Genomic DNA, 18397 nt, shown 5'->3' with positions numbered 1-18397 from the left:
CCTGGGAGAGAAAAAGGCAAGTCAAAACCAGAAGGAGTAGAAGAAGAGGGAAAAATCAAACAAGGAAGAAGAAAGTAAAAATAAAAAGGAAATAGGAAAGGGAGAATTTAGTCTTCAATCTCTCCTCCAAAGTCCTCTGCTTAAATCAAATAAACCTGTTGAATAAGGGATTGTCTTTCTGTCCGGACAATGGAATCAATTTACCTAATTTACACATTGATTTGCACAAATTTGGTCGCAAATTATAATTAAGAAAACATTTTGAGACACATCCCTTGAAAAGCAAAAGGAGAACAACTAAATCCTTGGAAACATCAATGATCATGATGCAGGATTTACCAACCCTAAGAACACTTGCAACCTTGAAGAGGGAATCCAAAGAAAATATGGAAGAAATTATGTTGTCCCAAACATCAGAGGAACAATTATGTAAATATATAGGCCTTGCAACTTGGAAAGGAGGGGATAGTGGACTAAAAGCTAAATCAATCTTTTGTCCGCAGTTGCCCCTCCCCCCGTAACAAAATTGATCTCGTTCAAGAGATAATGATAAAAGAGATAAACCATTTGATTAGAAAAAAACAGCCAACGAATGTTAAGGAATTTAACTAAAAAAGAATGCACATCTCTAAGAGAACTAAAATTGGATTAAAAAAATATAATAGAGGCATCTGATAAAGGTGGCAACATCATTATTCATGACTATACTGACTATATGGCTGAGGCTAAAAGACAACTAGGAAATGATCTACATTACAAGAAACTCAAGGGGAATTCAACAGGAACTATAACCTATGAATACCTTCAGAAGGTACAAGAATGGAGAAATGTGGACCTCCTTGATGTAGAGAAATACATTTACTTGAGAGTTGAACATCCCACTTTTCCCACCATCTACTTCCTCCACAAGGTGCACAAGTCATTGCAAAAACCACCAGGCAGACCGATCGTCAGCTCAATTGGGTCATTGCACATCAAGATTTATTGACCTCTTTCCAGCAAATTACTTTTTATCCCAAACTTCTCACTTATGTGAAAATATGGACTTTCTAGCAAAGATCAATGCTAACCCCTGGAAAGAAAACAATGTAATTGATGCAACATCATTGTATACATCTATTAGACATGAGGATGGTATACTGGCTGTAAAACATTTTCTACGAGCAAGATCCATTAGTTACATGGAACATTGAGAAATGTTAATAGGTATGCTATCCTTTTGCCTGACCCACAATGTATTTTTATTTAATGGAGAGTACTTTCTACAGAAGCAGGCAACAGCTATGGGGACTTCTTTTTCCCCTAAATACGCCAATCTCCTAATTGGGTTTTGTGAGGTTGAAACTTTATGGAGAGAAGAAAATCAAGATATACTGAAACATATTGTACTATGGACAAGTTTTATAGATGACCTTTTTGTGATATGGAAATGTGACACCAAATATTTGGAGGAATTCATCCAGTCTCTAAGTAACAACAGTTGCAATCTCCGTTTTACCTCAACAGTCAGTATTGAATGTGTCACCTTCCTTGATGTGGAACTATTCATAAAGGATATGAACTTGTGTACAAAAATCTATCGAAAATCAACTTACTGCAATAGCATCCTCCATGCGAACAGCAGTCACCCTAAAAACCTCAAGTATAGGGAAATGTTAAGAGTCAAAAGAAAACGCTCTGAAGTTAATGATATGGAAGAACAGCTAGACGAAATGAAAGAAAGATTCCTAGCTAGAGGTTGTCCAGTGGAAGTGGTTGACACTGCAAAGGAAAGAGTTGAAAGAAAAGAGAGGAACTCCTCGTCACCCGTGGAAAAACTTCAAAGGAAGATAAAATCAGTATGATTATGGAGTTAAATAAGGGTCATAAACAACTTAAGTAAATCTTCAAGAGAAATTGGAAAATGCTTTGCTTGGATGAAACATTAAGAGAGATATTGACTGATCAACCTAGTATAACGTACAGAAAAGTTGCCTCCTTGGGGGATCTCCTCACACAGTCATCTTTATGCAAAAAAATAACATTGATGGTAAACTGGTTGAACACCCGGGTTTTGGAAATGGAACAATTGTCGAGAATGTGAACATGGAAAGAATACTATGTTTTATAAACTCCAAGATAGGAGATTGGAGAAGATCAAGGAACATATCACATGCAAAAATATATTTGTAGTTTGTTTGTTGGAATACTCCTGTGGTAAACAATATGCGGGAGAACTATTATTAAACTGAAATTGAGAATTTTGTAGCATCTACATGGTATAAAGAATTGTGACTTTTCCTACCTGATAACTAAACATTTCTTTGAGAAAGATGAAAGAAACAACCAATAGATTCGGTACTTTGGTATTAAATACATCATCGCAGGAGAACGAGGTGGGGACAGAGGCTTATCCCTAAGACGAATGGACTCACGTCAAATAATAGCACTAGGAAATGAAATTCCATATGGACATAGCCTTGATGCTGAATTACATGTACATATGGGTTAAAAAGTACGCTATGTGATGGATCTGATCAACCATCTGTTCTGTCTTACCTCTCAACCTCCCAATGCTTTCCCCTCTTTTCTTATCAGAAGAAATTCGTATAAATAGAACATGATAAAATAAAAGCTACAAGAAGTGGAAATTACTCACACATTATAAAAAGAATGTAAAAAAGCTGTTTGTGGGATTTCAGCAAATGGTTTGACCGAGCTTTTAGTTGATGATTAATATGCATAAGATTATTTAATATGATGCATACTTCTATTTGGATAGGGCCATTAGGCACTTGCACTTCAGGAAAGATCTGTTTACTCGTTAGGCACTTGCACTTTAGGAAAGACTCATTTAGTCAACTGGGACAACATTGAACCTTTAGAGGCATAATGTGGGGTCCATATATCCTGTGATAGGTTACATAACATTTTGCTATGGGCATTATAGATTTTGTTTCATTTTCCTCATAATTGTGGGTATAATGACAATGCTTTTTATTCAAAATTGCACTTTACTTAATGATATTATTTTTGGATATCATTCTGATAGATATATCTTGCAATTTTGCACGAAAATCTTGTTTTAGGTCAAGACAACAGAACTGGCAAGTGCTTCCTTTTTTTCCCTTCCATTTTATTTATCTGAATTGTGGATATAAAGTTAATATTTGCAAGGGAAAGTTTCTATGGATTTGCATTTGTTACGAAATTGCACCTAATATGATATCAGTTTTACATTTTAAGTACCTACTGCAATTATTTATTAGATATATTTATTGCAGCCTTTGTATAATAGAAATTGTTTACAGCTTGAATAGTGGAAATTGTCTAGTGCAGTATTAATTACTAGAGAACCGTATCAATGTTTTAGGCAACAATTTGTTGGAATTTGTACATTGATATTGGAACTTTGGTAAAAGCACTAAAAAAAGGAAATGTATACATTTCACTTAATATTTACAGTATTGAAAATAGAGGAAAAACAAGTCATACAAAATTATAACAATTTAGCTTCAATAATGCAATGTGAATTGGTATTTAAACCCCATGCCTTAGTATAAAATGGTCGATTTCTGTTATTCTTAACTTATAGGCACTTGCACTTCAGTAGAAAAATTTAATTGTTCAAAGATACATTTCTGTCATCTCAAAAAAGACAATGGGATCTTCTTTGTGTCTCCGTTTTTCTGAATATGTTCTCATACATTTTGCTTACTTATGGAATATAATACTTTACAGTGATCAAAAAGATATGGTGGATGTTTACTGGCAGTGAGCAAAATGGAGACTTAGTCTAGTTTGTTGGTTTTAATGAACAGGGACTGCACTGTGAGAGCACTTTAAAAGATGAAATGGACGATGGGACTCTATGGTCCAGTGAAAGCAGAGTGCCGAAACGTGTCAACCGTCCGTTCTAATGCACTAAGTGGTGATGAAATAATAAAATTGATTTGAATATTCCTTGGAGTCTGCAGTGCCATGTGTTCCCGGTGGTAGAGCATGGGGACAGGGGGGGGGGGGGGCCGGGGCTGTGTGTGTGTCTGTCTGTCTGTCCCCGTCCGTCCCCCCCCATGCTTTACCAACGGGTAGTCACAGCACTGTATGTATATATATACTCACTAGCAGTCACCAGTGGCTAGTTATAGTTAGGACAAAAGTTTCCAAAGTTAAAGCGTTTTTTGTTTTGCCAATAACTTTGGTGCCGCTTGACGAATCTTCCCAAAACTTGTTCCTTTTTGGTTCTACTGTTCTGTTGAAAGAAAGCTTCAGGGTCATCCATCAAGCGGGGGTGGAGGAAAAAAAGAGGGTCCCAAAACGTATTTTCCCAATGATATGTCTATGGGGATTTTTCATTTTTTGAACATGACTGCAGCCCGAACGGCTGAATTACACCAAATTTGACAGAAAGCTGGATGTTGGTCCAGAAAGCGTGTTTTTTGTGATTTGGTGTAAATCCTATTAAAGTTTTAAAAACATAGCTATCCAGGAGCACAACAGCCTACTAAAACCCTACTTAAATTTCATTGGCTGCCAACACTTTGACCTGAAGTGTTGGCAGCCATCTTGGGGCTAATGTACTTGATAGCACCCTTTGAAATGCACTGCAGTGAATCTCAGGTTTTGAGGGTCACAAAAAGGAGAACGTATAAATGGAGATAACAGGTATTAATTACAACATAAATTCTTTGTTGATGGTACCATACTAATTTTAGTTATTGTGGTGTGTTCTAAGGTGATTTTGCCCTGTGAAAAAGCCTTCTACTTTGATTTCATGGATCATGTTTGAGACAAAACAGTTTTCTCATGATTTTCCTATAGAGGTTATGGAAGGTGCTCCAGAAATTAAACTGAGAGCATATTTTACTGTAAATTCACACTATCTTTTTCAGCTATATGAAAATGAAGTCTAACATTCTCAGTAAATTATTTACTTCCAACAGGAGCAGCCTGTCAGTTGATTTCATTGTGTTCTCCTGCAGCCTCCCAGAGTGTTCTAAAGAACAACTAGTGCTCTAACAATGTTACTTATGACATAAATATGGCACACCTCAAGTCATGTTGATTGAATTAAACTGGTAAAATTTCAAACATTTAATTTAGAAAGAATCAAAATAAGGGGGTTCAGTTTGTCATGGAAATGATGGTTAGTGCTTTAGAAATAAAACATAGGGCACATTTTAAGTTAGTTCCCAAATATCTTCCTCTTCTATTTCATTAAAACATTCTGACATGCATACTGAAAAAATGCACGATCAATACCAGCAGCAGGCTGCCAGTTGGTGGTGGAGAAAGGGGGAGTGGCCTCTGACCAGCTCTCAGGAATCCCCCTGTGAAGGACTTACAGAAAGTACCAGGAGGGCTTCTTGGTCCCCAAGACTCCTCCGTATCCAGGAGAAATTAATTCCCCAACCATTAGTGCGCCAGAAGATGCGTTTGCAGGGTGGTGGAGAAAGGGGGCATGGCCTCAAAAGACACCTCTTGCATTCGCGCTGCGTGGGACTATTCTGGAGGTAGCAAGAGGAGTTTGCAAACTCAAGAACTGAGTCTGCCTTGCCCAACGGCGCTGAAAGCGACCCCCCACTTGTCATCACATGACCCATCCCCGACCTTTTCCGAGGGCCAAGTGCCCGTTAACCCTAATGCACTACCAGCAGATTCCCCTGGCAATGGGCACAGTCAATTGCCCAGACAATCCGGTGCAAGCCCAGAAGCTGTAACATCAATGTTCACCCACACAGGCTGCCAACAAACAAGGCATTCCCATTGATCAATCAAGATTCACCCTTACTGTCAACTGTGAGCCCGCCCAAGTCAGGAAGGCCACTCTCAGAGTGGCTATTACAAAGTCTCTGCGACTTGTGGTCCTTCAGTCTGTTCAAACTTCCACTATTAAGTCCGTTCTCCAACACCCTTCCCCACCACCAACCCCCCACCTCCTACCTAGCCCACAGCAAACCCTATCCGTGCCAACCCAGGCAGTCCAGGATCTGCCTTGGATGCACTGCCTTCACCAACAAGTAACCCTGCAACCCTCAAACTGCTGTTTACTCCGTAATACCATTCACAGGGTCCCCATGGCATTCTAAAAAGGTGGAACATTCTAAGGTTACTGAAGGCTGTCCCTGAGCGGAGTGACTTGGAATCACGTGATATTGCCTCAATTTAATTTAACCCCCCCAATGGGTTCCCAAACAGCAGAAGTCACATTAACAGCCTGTGCCTCACCAGCTCCTGTACAGTTAATTCTGTCTAGATCTGAGGCATTTTACTTATGGGTCATCAAGATCAGTCGCTTTAAAGCGATTGGTTATCCAACAGTTCTGGCAAAATCTCGGGTCCCCATAGAGGTGCCTAGAGAGGAGCCTTATTCAATTTTAAAAATGCCGTGGGGCGCACAATTACAATCAGCAGTGAACCAAGAACAGCAACAATCAACCTCTCAAGAAACAACTGGATCTGGCTGCCCTCTGTTCTGTCCCATGGATGTTCTAACTGACCTGACCCCTCGTCTCCCTTGCACTCTACGCTACTCTTGCTAACCCTTTGCTCCTGGGACATCAATGGCCTTCCGCAGAAACTACAGTCATTCTACTTATATGCTCTCTTAAATGGTCAAGATAGCATAGCATTGCAGGTAACTTGGGCTGAGCAAAATTGTCTGATCACAAGATTCATTGAGCATTGGAAGCCAGCCCTGAAAGAGTACAAGTTTGGCAGATCAAGGGTTGTCCGTCCATATACACCTCAGTAAAACTGCTGGGGAACAGTGACCCAATAATATTTCAAAAGAGTTGGCTGCAAGGAATCCAAATCAGCAGCTGAAGATTACTTTGAACAAATCAGTCCGAGGGGCTGCCCACTAGGAGAGCTCCTGGTTCTGCATCTCAACAGTGTGGGCTTTAAAATACTGAACGGTAGGTTCCCACATCACATATCACCAAACTGGTCAAGAACCATTGGAAAAACCTGCTCTTACATTGACTACACTATATGCAACATAGATATGTTACCCTTAGTAGAAAGCTACAGTATCGTTCCACACATAGAGAGCAATCACTGCCCTCAAACCATCACAAGCTCTACTTGTTCGATCGTGCTCTGGCCACCACTATGTGCAAAGGAATATATACTGAGAACCACATGCACCTCAAATGGAGTGATGCCGTCAGTGGCGAGATCAAGGCTGATTGTACGAAACCAGCTGCGGAACCCAGTCTAAGTAATGTGTCACCGATCACTGCCTTACCAAACCAGCTATTGCCTCGACAACGAAAGAAAGCCTGTAACGAGGCAGTGAGAGGAGTCTGAAAGAACCCGGATTGAAGAAGATAACAGATGTTTTTAAGCTAGCGCAGCCAGTTCATGCAGAGAAGTAAAGAAGTCTATTAACTTCTGTGCAATCCTCTTATGTGAGAGCTGGAAACTTAATTCCTGAAATCTTTGGGCTTTGGTAAACAGGCAGCTAAATGAGTCTAGTAGGCTCGGTTGTGCAATAATTTGAGAACCGGAATGGGTTCTTCTTGTCAAGCGGGGATGTAGACCCAGAACCAGACAGGGGCCACCAAATGCCACAAACAATCATCCTCCCTGCCTCACCTCAAGATCAAGACTACTCGCCCTGCCCCGTCATGGACAAGGTTCTCCGGACGAAACAACGGCTGGCCCATGTAATATCGAAGGCCAGAACAGAAGGGGCGCCTGGGTCCAATGGCCTCCCCAAGCCCTTTTCAAGCAGGATAATCCATTCTGGGTAGGAAGGTTTCCCTCGCTTCTTGATTACTGCCTGAGTAGTCCGACAAATCCTGAGTCGTGGAGTGGGGCCATGTAGGAAAGCACCTCTTTTTGCATGGTTAGCCCCCACTTTTTGCCTGATCCGTAATGTGATTTCAAACTGTAACTGCACTGGGTACCTGCTAACCAGGTTCCCACGGCCATATCTCTTTCCCCCAGAACTGTGCCACGATTGTCACCACTTCAGTTACCCCTATAATTCCCTAGTAAATGGTACCCCTGGTAGCTAGGGTGTGGTACTGAAGAGGGCCTTCTGGGTCTGCAGCACTGATTGTGCCACCCCAGGGCCCCCTCACCAAGGCTATGCACTCTGCCAACTGCAGGCTGTATGTCTTGGTGCAGGAAAATCAAATCTGAAGAGTTGACATGGCACACAGCCCTATGTGCCATGCCTCCCATGCACTCCATAAGATATAGGTATGTCAGCCCTACTGTAGGCCTCCAGCCCTAAGGCAGGGTGCACTATATCCTATATGTCAGCCTATCTGCATTAGCATATGGGCCCCTGCAACATACAGCCTATTCTGTGATGTAAGTGAACAGGTAAGCCATAAAGAGTACATTGGCTGGATATTGTTCAGCACGAGTTTCCTAGCTCCATGATGGCTTCACAGATTTCTAAGGTGTTTGGTACCAAACATCTCGCTTAGTAAATCCTCACTGATAGTTTTATGAATAAATTCACCCTGGAGACCCTTGAGGGGTCCCCTAATATTCTAACCAGCCTCAGTGTGGTCCTTGACTGTTTTTCTTCAGTCTGCCACCACCAGACATGGTTCTGGCCTCCTGTAGTGAGAGCCTGCACTCTTGAGAAGACAGAGACACATCTCCTCCAAGACAGGAATTGCCTTCCTGGGCGAGAAGCTCCAAAGGCCATGCCGCCTTTGAAATCCAACACATGAAACTCCAGATAGTGGGGGATGACAAACTCCCCCTTCCTCCTCCACTTTTTGGTTGGAGGAAAGGCAACCTTGTCTGCTCCTAGGACTGAACAGGCAAGGTCGACCCCACTTTTCACTTTCCACCATCTTGAAGATGGGGAAAATAGCCTATTGGGGTCAGGGATATGCCCACCCACCACGTGAGGTAAGCATATAGAGGATGTAGTCACCCTACAGGTGAGAAGCCCATTGGCTATCACTCGTCTCCCCTTTAACTGACCCCTAAATGTTGTATTTGGGTGGCTCCCCAAGACCTTGACTTCAAATTCCACAGACCAAAAGAAGACAAAGGAAGATGATGTGCTGCTAATCCAGGAACTGAGCCCTGCTTCAGAAGAAACCAGCGCCAAACCCTTCCAACTGCGAAAGGACTCGACAACTGTGGCCTGCCGTCCCTACCCGAAATCTATGCAGCCTCCAAGAACCCCAGAGCCTTGCCAGCCTTTGCCAATTGCCTGAGACCTCCCTTTGGACAAGTGGTACTAGTCCCGGGTACACCTCCAGCCAAGACCGCCAAGAGGTGAAGACCAGCTTAGACCATGTTGAAGCGATTCACCTAGTCATCCGAAGGTGGCAGCAGCCAAGGCTTCTTGGTCACCAGTCCGGGAACCAACCCCTTCGACGCGTCCACTAGCCTGAAGGATCCTCACAGTACCTGAGACAGACCCTAGAAACAGCCCCACTCCTGAGAGCCTGTACCCGCTTTCTGGTGGTGTCCACTGCGTGAACATAGCAACTTGGGGGCACGACCATGACGGTCTGCCCGCACCACACCGTGAGCTGAACGCAGTCGCCGGTGAAGAACCAAAGTTTCCATCCCAAGACTCCAGGCACCTCCGACCCAGGTAACCTCGAACTGTCTGCTGTGCCCAAGTTCTGGGACTCCCAAAACTGATTCTCCTGGAGTGGAACTTCTCCTGAACTCTGGGAGACCGTTGTCCCCCAAAACCCTGTGACGGAGTGTTGCAAGCATCGACCACAACAGTAAATGTGTTGGCTGTACTCCGCTAACTAACCTCATGCATTTCTTCCCCGTGACCGTGATGGTCTCTGCCTGATGGTATTGACAGCTGTTGCTTAAAACCTGTAAACATTTGTGTCTGGAACTGCATTTGGTTGAAATTCGAAATACAAAGCATTTATTAACTGTGGAACGAAGGTTCATGGTTTCTAAATATATTTAAAGATCACATTTTATTTGACATAATTGGTCTCTGATTTATTCTAGAGTGTGTGCCTCATTATTGTCTCTGTGCGAGACAACAAATGCTTAGCACGGCCCTCTGATAAGCCTAACTTCTCACCCACACTACCACAAAAAGAGAATTAGAATTATCTGCTTTATACCTCCTCACACCTATTGGGAATCCACTGGACTCTCTGCACAGTGTACTTAGTTTTAGTACACTATATAGAGACCCTTCGTCCTACAGGTCATAATTCATCCCATCCACAAAAGGGGGCTCCAGATATGATCCGAGCAACTACAAATTAATTGTGCCTCTTGGCAATTAAGCTCCATTTTTTGCTAGCTTGCTCTTGAAGGACCTACGGCTATGGGCAGAGTCGAAGAACCAGATCCCCAAAAACCAAACCGGGTTTACCAGAAAATCAGGCACATTGTATCACTTGTTAGCAAGATCTATTTTGTTGGACAAAGCATCCTCTTCACACTCCCTGTTGCATTGCTGTTTTGTTGACTTCAAAGCAGCATTCGATAATGTGTACCAGGGGGTGTGTGGGGGGGCAACGCTGACCCAAACTATCGAAATGGGGAATCCCTTCAAAACTCCTGGAGTCAATTATCCAGCTGCATTCCAACACTTTGCATTTGCATCAAACTAGGCAATGGAGTCCGTGTATTAAGGTAAATACCCCACAACGTGTTGTGTAAAGCAGGGGTGGGTGTTGCCCCCGCTACTTTTTTTTCTGTTCAACTCAGACCTGTCGCAATTTCTTGATTCTATCAACAGTCAACCCCCCCCCCCCCCCCCCCCCCCCCAAAATTAGGTGGCGGACAGATCAGCAACTTACTATATAACGATGATCTTGCTTTATTCAACTTTGCGCTAGTAGGGCCACTGCGTCTGCTAAACCACCTATACAGTTTCCAACACCCAGGAGGTCAACCTGAGGAAAACCAAGGTAGTAACATTTAGGAGAAAAATAAAACGTTGGGTTGCCTGGTTCTATATGTTTATTAGGATTGCAGTGGATCAATCCTACAAGTACCTTGGGGCACACATAGAGGCAAGAGGCCCATTCGCACAGCACCAAAAGGAAGTGGAAGGTGACTTTATCAAAACCTTCAAAGTCATTTCTGGGGCCCAACCTATCCCCACTGCTGGAAGTTATAAGGGCCAAAATCTCAACCTCACTGCCCTACGGCAGTGAAGTACTACTAGGCAAAACAGCAGCTTAATAAACAAAGTCATCACAAGAATATATAAAAGTGTTCTTCGTCTGCCAAGGTCCTCATCTGCAGCCCTGACCAGCTGGCAGTCAGTGCTGGTGCCCACCTCAACTTGCGTTACAAACAGCGGGCGGCCAAGGGTGGCTGTCTAAAAGCACTATTTTGGGCAGAAATCAGCACCAGTGGTCCAAGGCTAGCGCATTACCAGTTCCTGGAGGAAAACCAGCATCTATTGGCTGAGAACCAACTTTGGACCCGAGCCAAAACTCCTTCAAGTTGGGGTTCAAAAAATGTGTCTATCTCTGGTCATACCACGCCGACAGGGTCACCCTTGCTCAATGCAAGCACGTCTGGTCGGTCATTAACGCCTACCTATCAGCATCTCCTGCATCCTATGTTGCGTGTAGATATTCCAGCCATTTGAAGGCAAGATTCATGGCTCTCATACTGGGGAGTGGCCGTTTTTTTAAACATTTCTCCATTGGCGCCCACCCCAGGAAGGAACACCCTGCAGGGGCTGCGGGCAGTTTGAGTAATCCCTCGAACATGTTGTATGGATTTTATCCTGCATTGTTGGACGAGCGCAAAATCGGGCTACGGCGTGAATGGAATAGCTTGGGAGTCCACTCGCGTTGGCAAGCCATCAACGCCTCACTTAATCCAGACAACGCTTGTTTAAAGATCCTGCTGACTAAATGTGTCTCCCTTGCACACAACAGACTTAGTCGCTCAGGGATTTCATCAGGGGGTTCCAGTGTATTGAACACATGATCCTTCCTCAAGGCTGCCACAAGACCTACTCTATTGGCTCCCAGTACATCCATCAGCGTGAGTGTACCCCCCATCAAAGGGAACCTTGAGAGTTTGTATCTCCCCCCGCTGTCACTGGCCGGTTGTCCTGTGTTACCCACACGAGGTATTGACTCACTTTTATTCAAGTACTCTTGGAACTTCTCAAACCATGTGTGTTTCTCAACATGTGGCAACGTCTTCAGTGTTACGTAACATTGCTGGACGGCACCCTTGAATGAACATCTCGCTACTATTATCGACCGCACCAGCACCTTATCGCCAGCAATTGGGTTCCTGCTCAAGCACTGTGGCACAACAAAAGGTTAGTTCAGCTCACAGCGATGTTTCTACCCGCATGTGTATTTCTATTGTTGACTTGAGATTTGATATATAGTGAAACTTCTGAATCCTTGTGTGTTTTCAACGTGTGATAGTGACACAACTGTTAGACGGTATTGTCTCACGGTACTCTTAAATGAACATATCGCTGCTAATACCCACTGCACCAGCACTTTTTCACTGTGAATTTGTGCTCTTGCACTGGCTCTTTATTACAACAAAATGTTAGTTTGCCTTATTATGATGCACCCACTCGTGAGTGTATTTCTAACTGACTATTGTCAAACTTTTGGAACCGTCGTGCCTCCTAATATATGACAGTGATTTTAGTGTTATGCCATACTGTCGGACGTCACACTTAAATGTCAATCTTGCTGCTATCTCCCCTTGCACTAGCACTTTACCGCTGTCAAGTTGGACCTTGAGTTAGCACTTTGTTACAACAAAATCCGTATTGCAGTGTTTTTATTTGAGAGTGTATTTCCATTTAAGGTGCAGCTAACAATGGGCACTGATTGGAATTGGAAGTTTGGATTTTGTTTGCCTTTAATGAAAATAAAACAATGGTCAGGTCCAGTGGAATTTATGTCATTCGATGGCTGCAGTCTTTACTAAATCATTCCAGATTCATCACAATAGCCACAAAATTCACAGCTTCATATGCAGATTTCAGTAAAAATGTTGCTTCTTAGTCAAATGGATCAAAATGGTACTGCCAGAGAATGCCTCTCACAATGTGCCTTTTATTTCCACATAATTTGGGTAAATCTACTCCTATATTAGTTCTCCACTGCAGATTAATTCTAGTGGCCGTGACAGTGGTAAAGCTCTGCAGAGTGACATTCCTTGAATTAGGCCTTAAAGTAATGCATGAAGTAACTCAGGTCGGTTTTTTCACAATACAAATCTCTGCCCTCCATGCCTGTGTTGTCTTAACATCATATATTTTTTTAAATTGTAGCCAATCAGAATATTACCCTGAATGAGCGGATGCTGCACTATGTCAACCTCTGCTTGGAGCTGGATAAGTCCTCTGTCACCAAGCCAGCCACTGTTGTGCTGGAAACACCTTCATCTGGCCTCCTCCCACCTACCACCAGCCTGCTGCTGGCTATGCAAGACCTTCTCGGAGATGAGGACTGCTTTCGCCAGAAAGTGGACTTTCCTAATGATTACTATATTGGTGAGGCTTGTTTCCTTGTTGCCACGTTTTCTCATAATTGCCTGTGACTGCAGTGGGTCTGATGGCAGGTGTATCGGGTTTATTCAAATTGCGGGCACCAATGCCACTATGATCTCTGTGTAAACTGTGGCCCTGCTTTGCATGTGTTCTTGCTTGCATCCAGTTTTCTGTTTACATTTTTTAGGTGTTTGTTCTCCTCAAACATCCTGGCTGTTAATCCTTCTGTTTGCGCTTGAATTTTTTTAAAATATTTAAAGTTGCAGCTGACTGTATGCGCATAAGGGCTGATAAGTGCACGTTTAGCCTGGGATATCAGGTCTCAGCTTCTCATTGAGAATGATTAAAAGATTATGTTCTGAAGTTTTGATCTCTTAACAGTTTCCCCCTACAAAGTAACGTGCCTGGGTAATCGTTTCATAAATTCCTGATCTGTGTTCAGTTCCATCTTTCGTTGCTTTATTTCAGTTCCACCACGTCATTTAAGAAGGTAGCTCACCTTCACTCAACTTAAGTTTTATTAGAAATATACTCTTGGCTACATAAATTACTTTACCGAAAGTATTTGCAAGTTCAGCGCGATCCCCAACGTGATAAAAATAGATCAGACTACATTTCCCATAAGCACGTTCCAGCTAATGGTTGCGTCAACATGACTGTGTATAAAATATAGTATAAGGACTCTTGCTTATTCCGTGAGCAAGGCCCTGTAAGGCTGAAACGCATCTGGATTTTTATTTTCTGCTCAGTCTTTGCCTGTGAAATAATACTTTTTGGAGTGCTTGAGAGTGCCCACGTTGTTTCTCCTTTCTTGGGAGTCAGTGAAATACAAATTCGCTTTTGTAGGTCCAATCTGCAGTCCCATGCTAAGGGCTGCTTCAGAGCTATGACCTTTATAGAAAGCTCGCTGACTGGCTTTTGTGATTGGTCGCAGGACTGACACTGCAGAGTCCACAGAAAGTGGTGCGTGGTTTCTCAAAGTGTATGTAACCGGAAGCTTACAATGCAAAGTTGCAAGCAGTTCTATCGTAACATTTGTGTTTGCCTTCAACGGTTTTACCCAAACTGAACCTTTACAGTTGCATGTCTCTGCAGAAGCCTGGATTCACATCCTGTAAAACACTTTTGCAGCATATCTTAATTGTCTTTTTATCTTAGATTTCGAAATTACCATGGATAAAGATAGGAGAAAGGTGATTCCCCTAACGGAAAAAGATGATGTAGGAAATACAGCGAACGTTCAAAGGTACTTTGCTTATGTATTCCTACACACTCTCCTTATGTGCGCTTTATGATTATTCTTCCTACGCCTTACTTTGTTGTGGCTATAATTTGGTATAAAGTATTTATACCTGCATGCAATAATTTCTGGTTAGATTATTGTTTTGCAAACCTTAGCTCAGATCACTGTAGGAACCGTCCTTAGAGATGTGGACTATCTTTCTAATGTCTCTGTTCCAGAGAGTGCGGTTCAGAAAATATGCAAGGTACAGGGGTGCCTGCGTTGACGCATGGCAGTCAATTTTGCACCAGCACAGGGGAGAGCTCAGAGATACGTTGTATTGTTGTAAATATGATGCATCCCTTTGCTTTGAAAGTAATGCAGCGCGGTGCAGCCAAATGGCTTGTAGCACCACGCTGCGTTACTTTCTTGTAAATAAGGCCCCAAGTTTGGATCACAGTTTGCTCCACATCGTTAGGTAGGAGCTGTCCTAAAGTATAGGCCCATCATTGAGGAGAAGCTCACCTTTAAAGCTTCTAACACTGTGCCCAACAAGCTATGACACCTCCCCCTAGCAGGGGTGGCATCATCCTGGTGCAAATGGGCCCCAATGTGAAATCTTTGACAGGAAGACTGGGCACCAAATAGTGCTCTTTTAGTGCTTTACATGACCAATCCTACCTTACTTTTTCATCTGTGTAGTGCCTGCTTACTCCAGGGTGACAAGACAAGTGCTTGAGCGAGGTGCCCGCCATTAGGCATGATTTTTAAGTGTGAAATTTTAGTTTTATATTATGAACATATGAACTATTTTTGATATGAAAGGAAAATTGTGAAAGGTGTTGACTACATTTGATATTTATGTATTTGTTGTTGTGTTGTTGCAAAGGTGTTTCCTGGAGGTAGAAGGGATTCTAATCTATAATCAAAACAGTTTTACAGCATGAATCCTTTTCTGGAGTCACATGCTGTGCATTATTCTGTCATCTAGTGGTTTGGTCCTGAATTCTGTTTACCTTTTTTTTCCCCTTCTTTTTATCGGAGTGGGCATCATTTCCTACCAATTTGTGCTAGGTCTATCCCTTGTGTGATGTCAGATGGTGCCCCAGAAGTTCCTGTGCCTGGTACTCATCTTCAGATTTTTTTTCCCGCCGTTGGGTCTGGAAGCAAGGGAAGAGTCTCTGAAATTTTGGAGAAGATTCCCGAAAATGTTTGTTTTTTTGGCTCAAAAAAACCAAAGAACGACTAACAAGAAGGCAACTCCATCTTCCTCTTGTGAGATGTTGTGCTCCTCTTCGAATTACTCCTCGTGAGGCTAGGGGGTTGCTGGAGCCTCGATGGCATTCTCTTTCTCTTCGGCGTCCGAAGTTGTAGAAGGTGTTGTAGGAATCCTGTATTCCTTTAGCGCCTCGCCAAACTCCTTTGTCCGTTCAAGAGTGGGAAAAGATAACAACAGACAATTGGGTTTTTTAAAGTGGTGAGCTATTGTATAGAACTAACGAGCATACCATCACCAAACCCCCCAAAGAAGAGATAAAGGAACTCATACTAAAAATAGGCAATAGAGAAGGTACCAAGAAAGGAGCACAACAAAGGAAACTACTCACCTTGCGTCTGGGTACCAAAGCAAGGTCTCACATTAACCCCTTCGACGCGCATGACGGAACGGTTCCGTCATGCACGTCGGTTGGGCTGTGCTTATGACGGAACCGTTCCGTCATGGCCCCGCCCGCGCTCAGAACCTTCAGCGTGGCGCGGAAATCCGCGCCGCGCTGAAGGGGTTAAGACCAATTTTGGATCTCAGATTCATTCACACGCAGCATTTCAAGAAGACAACCCCTACAAAAAGGAGACTATGTGGCAACCATGGATGCCTATCTATACATGCCTATGAATCAAAGACACAAGAAGTATCTCAGGTTCATACACAAAGACACATACTACCAATTCAGAGTCTTACCCTTCAGAATAAAATCTGCACCAAGAGTTTTCACAAAGTGCCAAGCTGCAGTGGCAGCATTCCTAAGAAGGAAGAGAATCCATGTATATCTTTACCTACCCGACCAGTTGGTGAGTGCAAACTCAAAACAAGAATGTCAGAAGGCACATTCAGATGATAATCACAATGCTACAAAGGCTGGGATTCTCCATAAACCTAAAAACAAAATATTCTACTACCTGGAAAAGATCTTCCTAGGGGCAAGATTGAATTCCAGGGTGGCACGGGTGTACCCGACCCAAAGAACAATCCAAGCAATCAAAGAGCAAACTCGCCTCTACCAGAAGGGTCAGTCTCCGACAGTGAGGACGGTCATGAAAGGAGTGGGCATGATAGAATCATTCATCCCACTCATTACCCATGCACGCCTCACATACGCCCTCTACAAGAATGGCTATGCAGCAACTGGTCACAAATCACCAGGAGTTTGGAAGATCTAGTGGTGTAGTCGAAAAGTTACAGAAGGAGACACAATGGTGGGTATTCAAGAACATAACCCTAGGCAGACCTTTCAAGACATCAGCTCCTTCAGTGACCATCACAACAGGTGCATCTCACAAAGGATAGGGAGCGCATACAGGAAAAGTAGAAATATGGGGTCAGTGGAACAACTCAAACTCCATAAAGTACATCAACATCCTAGAGATGAAAACTGCTACTAGCATTAAAAGCGTTCCAAAATCACATTGCAGGGAGGACAGCATTTATCCAGACGGACAATACATCAGTGTTTCACCTGAACAAATATGGAGGAACAAAATAATTCTCCCTTAGCAAACTAGCTCCAGAGGTATGGCAATGGGCTATACCAAAGAGGAACAACATGCAATCCATCTACCAGGGAAAGATAACAAGGAAGCAGATAGACTCAGCAGACAGAACAGCAGCTAACACGAATGGGAACCGAAGCAGAGGAGCCTAGAAATAATATTCAGACTCTGCGTAACAGCGGAGAACAGGAAATGCCAAGCCTTCACCTCCAGGTTTCAATACCACCTCTCAGAAGGGAATGCCATATCACTATATTGGTCAGGGAAATTTGCCTACGCCTTTTCCCATTCCTCTACTACACAAAGTACTGGAGAAGGCTAGGCAAACACAAACAAATCTAATCCTCATAGCCCCTCAATGGGCGAGACAAACCTGGTACTCAAGCATGCTCGAACTGTCCAAGGAACATATTATCAAACTCACTGAAGAAAAAGACCTCCTCACAATTCAAAAGGTTCAAGTATTCCATCAAGAACCAGCAACACGCAGCGTAGCAGCCTGGTTTCTAAGTACATAGAATTTGTACATCTAAAATTACCACTAATAACAAAGGAAGGTACTAAGGGAGGCAAAAAAAAAAACAACCACAAGAAAATGACACGCAGCTAAGTGGAGGAGGTATCTCATTTGGTGCAAAGATAGCAATACCCTAGTTTCAATATCTACACAGGAAACAGTGATAATCTATCTTACACACTTTCTAGACAGTACAACAACTATTCAAGCCTCAAGGTGCACCTGGTAACAATTGTAGCACACACCAGGGGAGCATCATGTAAACTGTTTTTCATATCACCAGTCATCAAAGGATTCTTAGAAGGTTCCAAAAGACCCCCCCCCCCCCCCAGGAGCCCCCAAAGGCTACAGCCCTATGTAGAGCTTAAACACTGTACTGACACAGCTTATGACAATGTCTTTCGAACCAATACTCAAAGCAGAACTGCACCATGTCACAATAAAAACTGCC

The 18397-nt window shown here is 43.1% G+C and overlaps 1 protein-coding gene across 3 annotated transcripts in view; it reads left to right on the top strand.

Moving 5' to 3' along the window:
• The window catches only part of FASTKD2 (FAST kinase domains 2), a 307901-nt gene that overhangs the window by 237533 nt on the left and 51971 nt on the right, over nt 1-18397 (top strand). For all 3 annotated transcript variants that reach the window (XM_085648896.1, XM_085648894.1, XM_085648895.1), the window contains 2 exons: nt 13220-13441; nt 14597-14684. In XM_085648896.1, the coding sequence (XP_085505022.1) occupies nt 13220-13441; nt 14597-14684 (310 nt within the window). The remainder of the gene's footprint in view (nt 1-13219; nt 13442-14596; nt 14685-18397) is intronic.

This window comes from Triturus cristatus, chromosome 3_2 (assembly GCF_964204655.1).
Source record: "Triturus cristatus chromosome 3_2, aTriCri1.1, whole genome shotgun sequence".
NCBI lineage: Eukaryota > Metazoa > Chordata > Amphibia > Caudata > Salamandridae > Triturus > Triturus cristatus.
The sequence above is the reverse complement of the archived record's forward strand: the minus strand, read 5'-3'. Positions and strand labels throughout refer to the sequence as shown.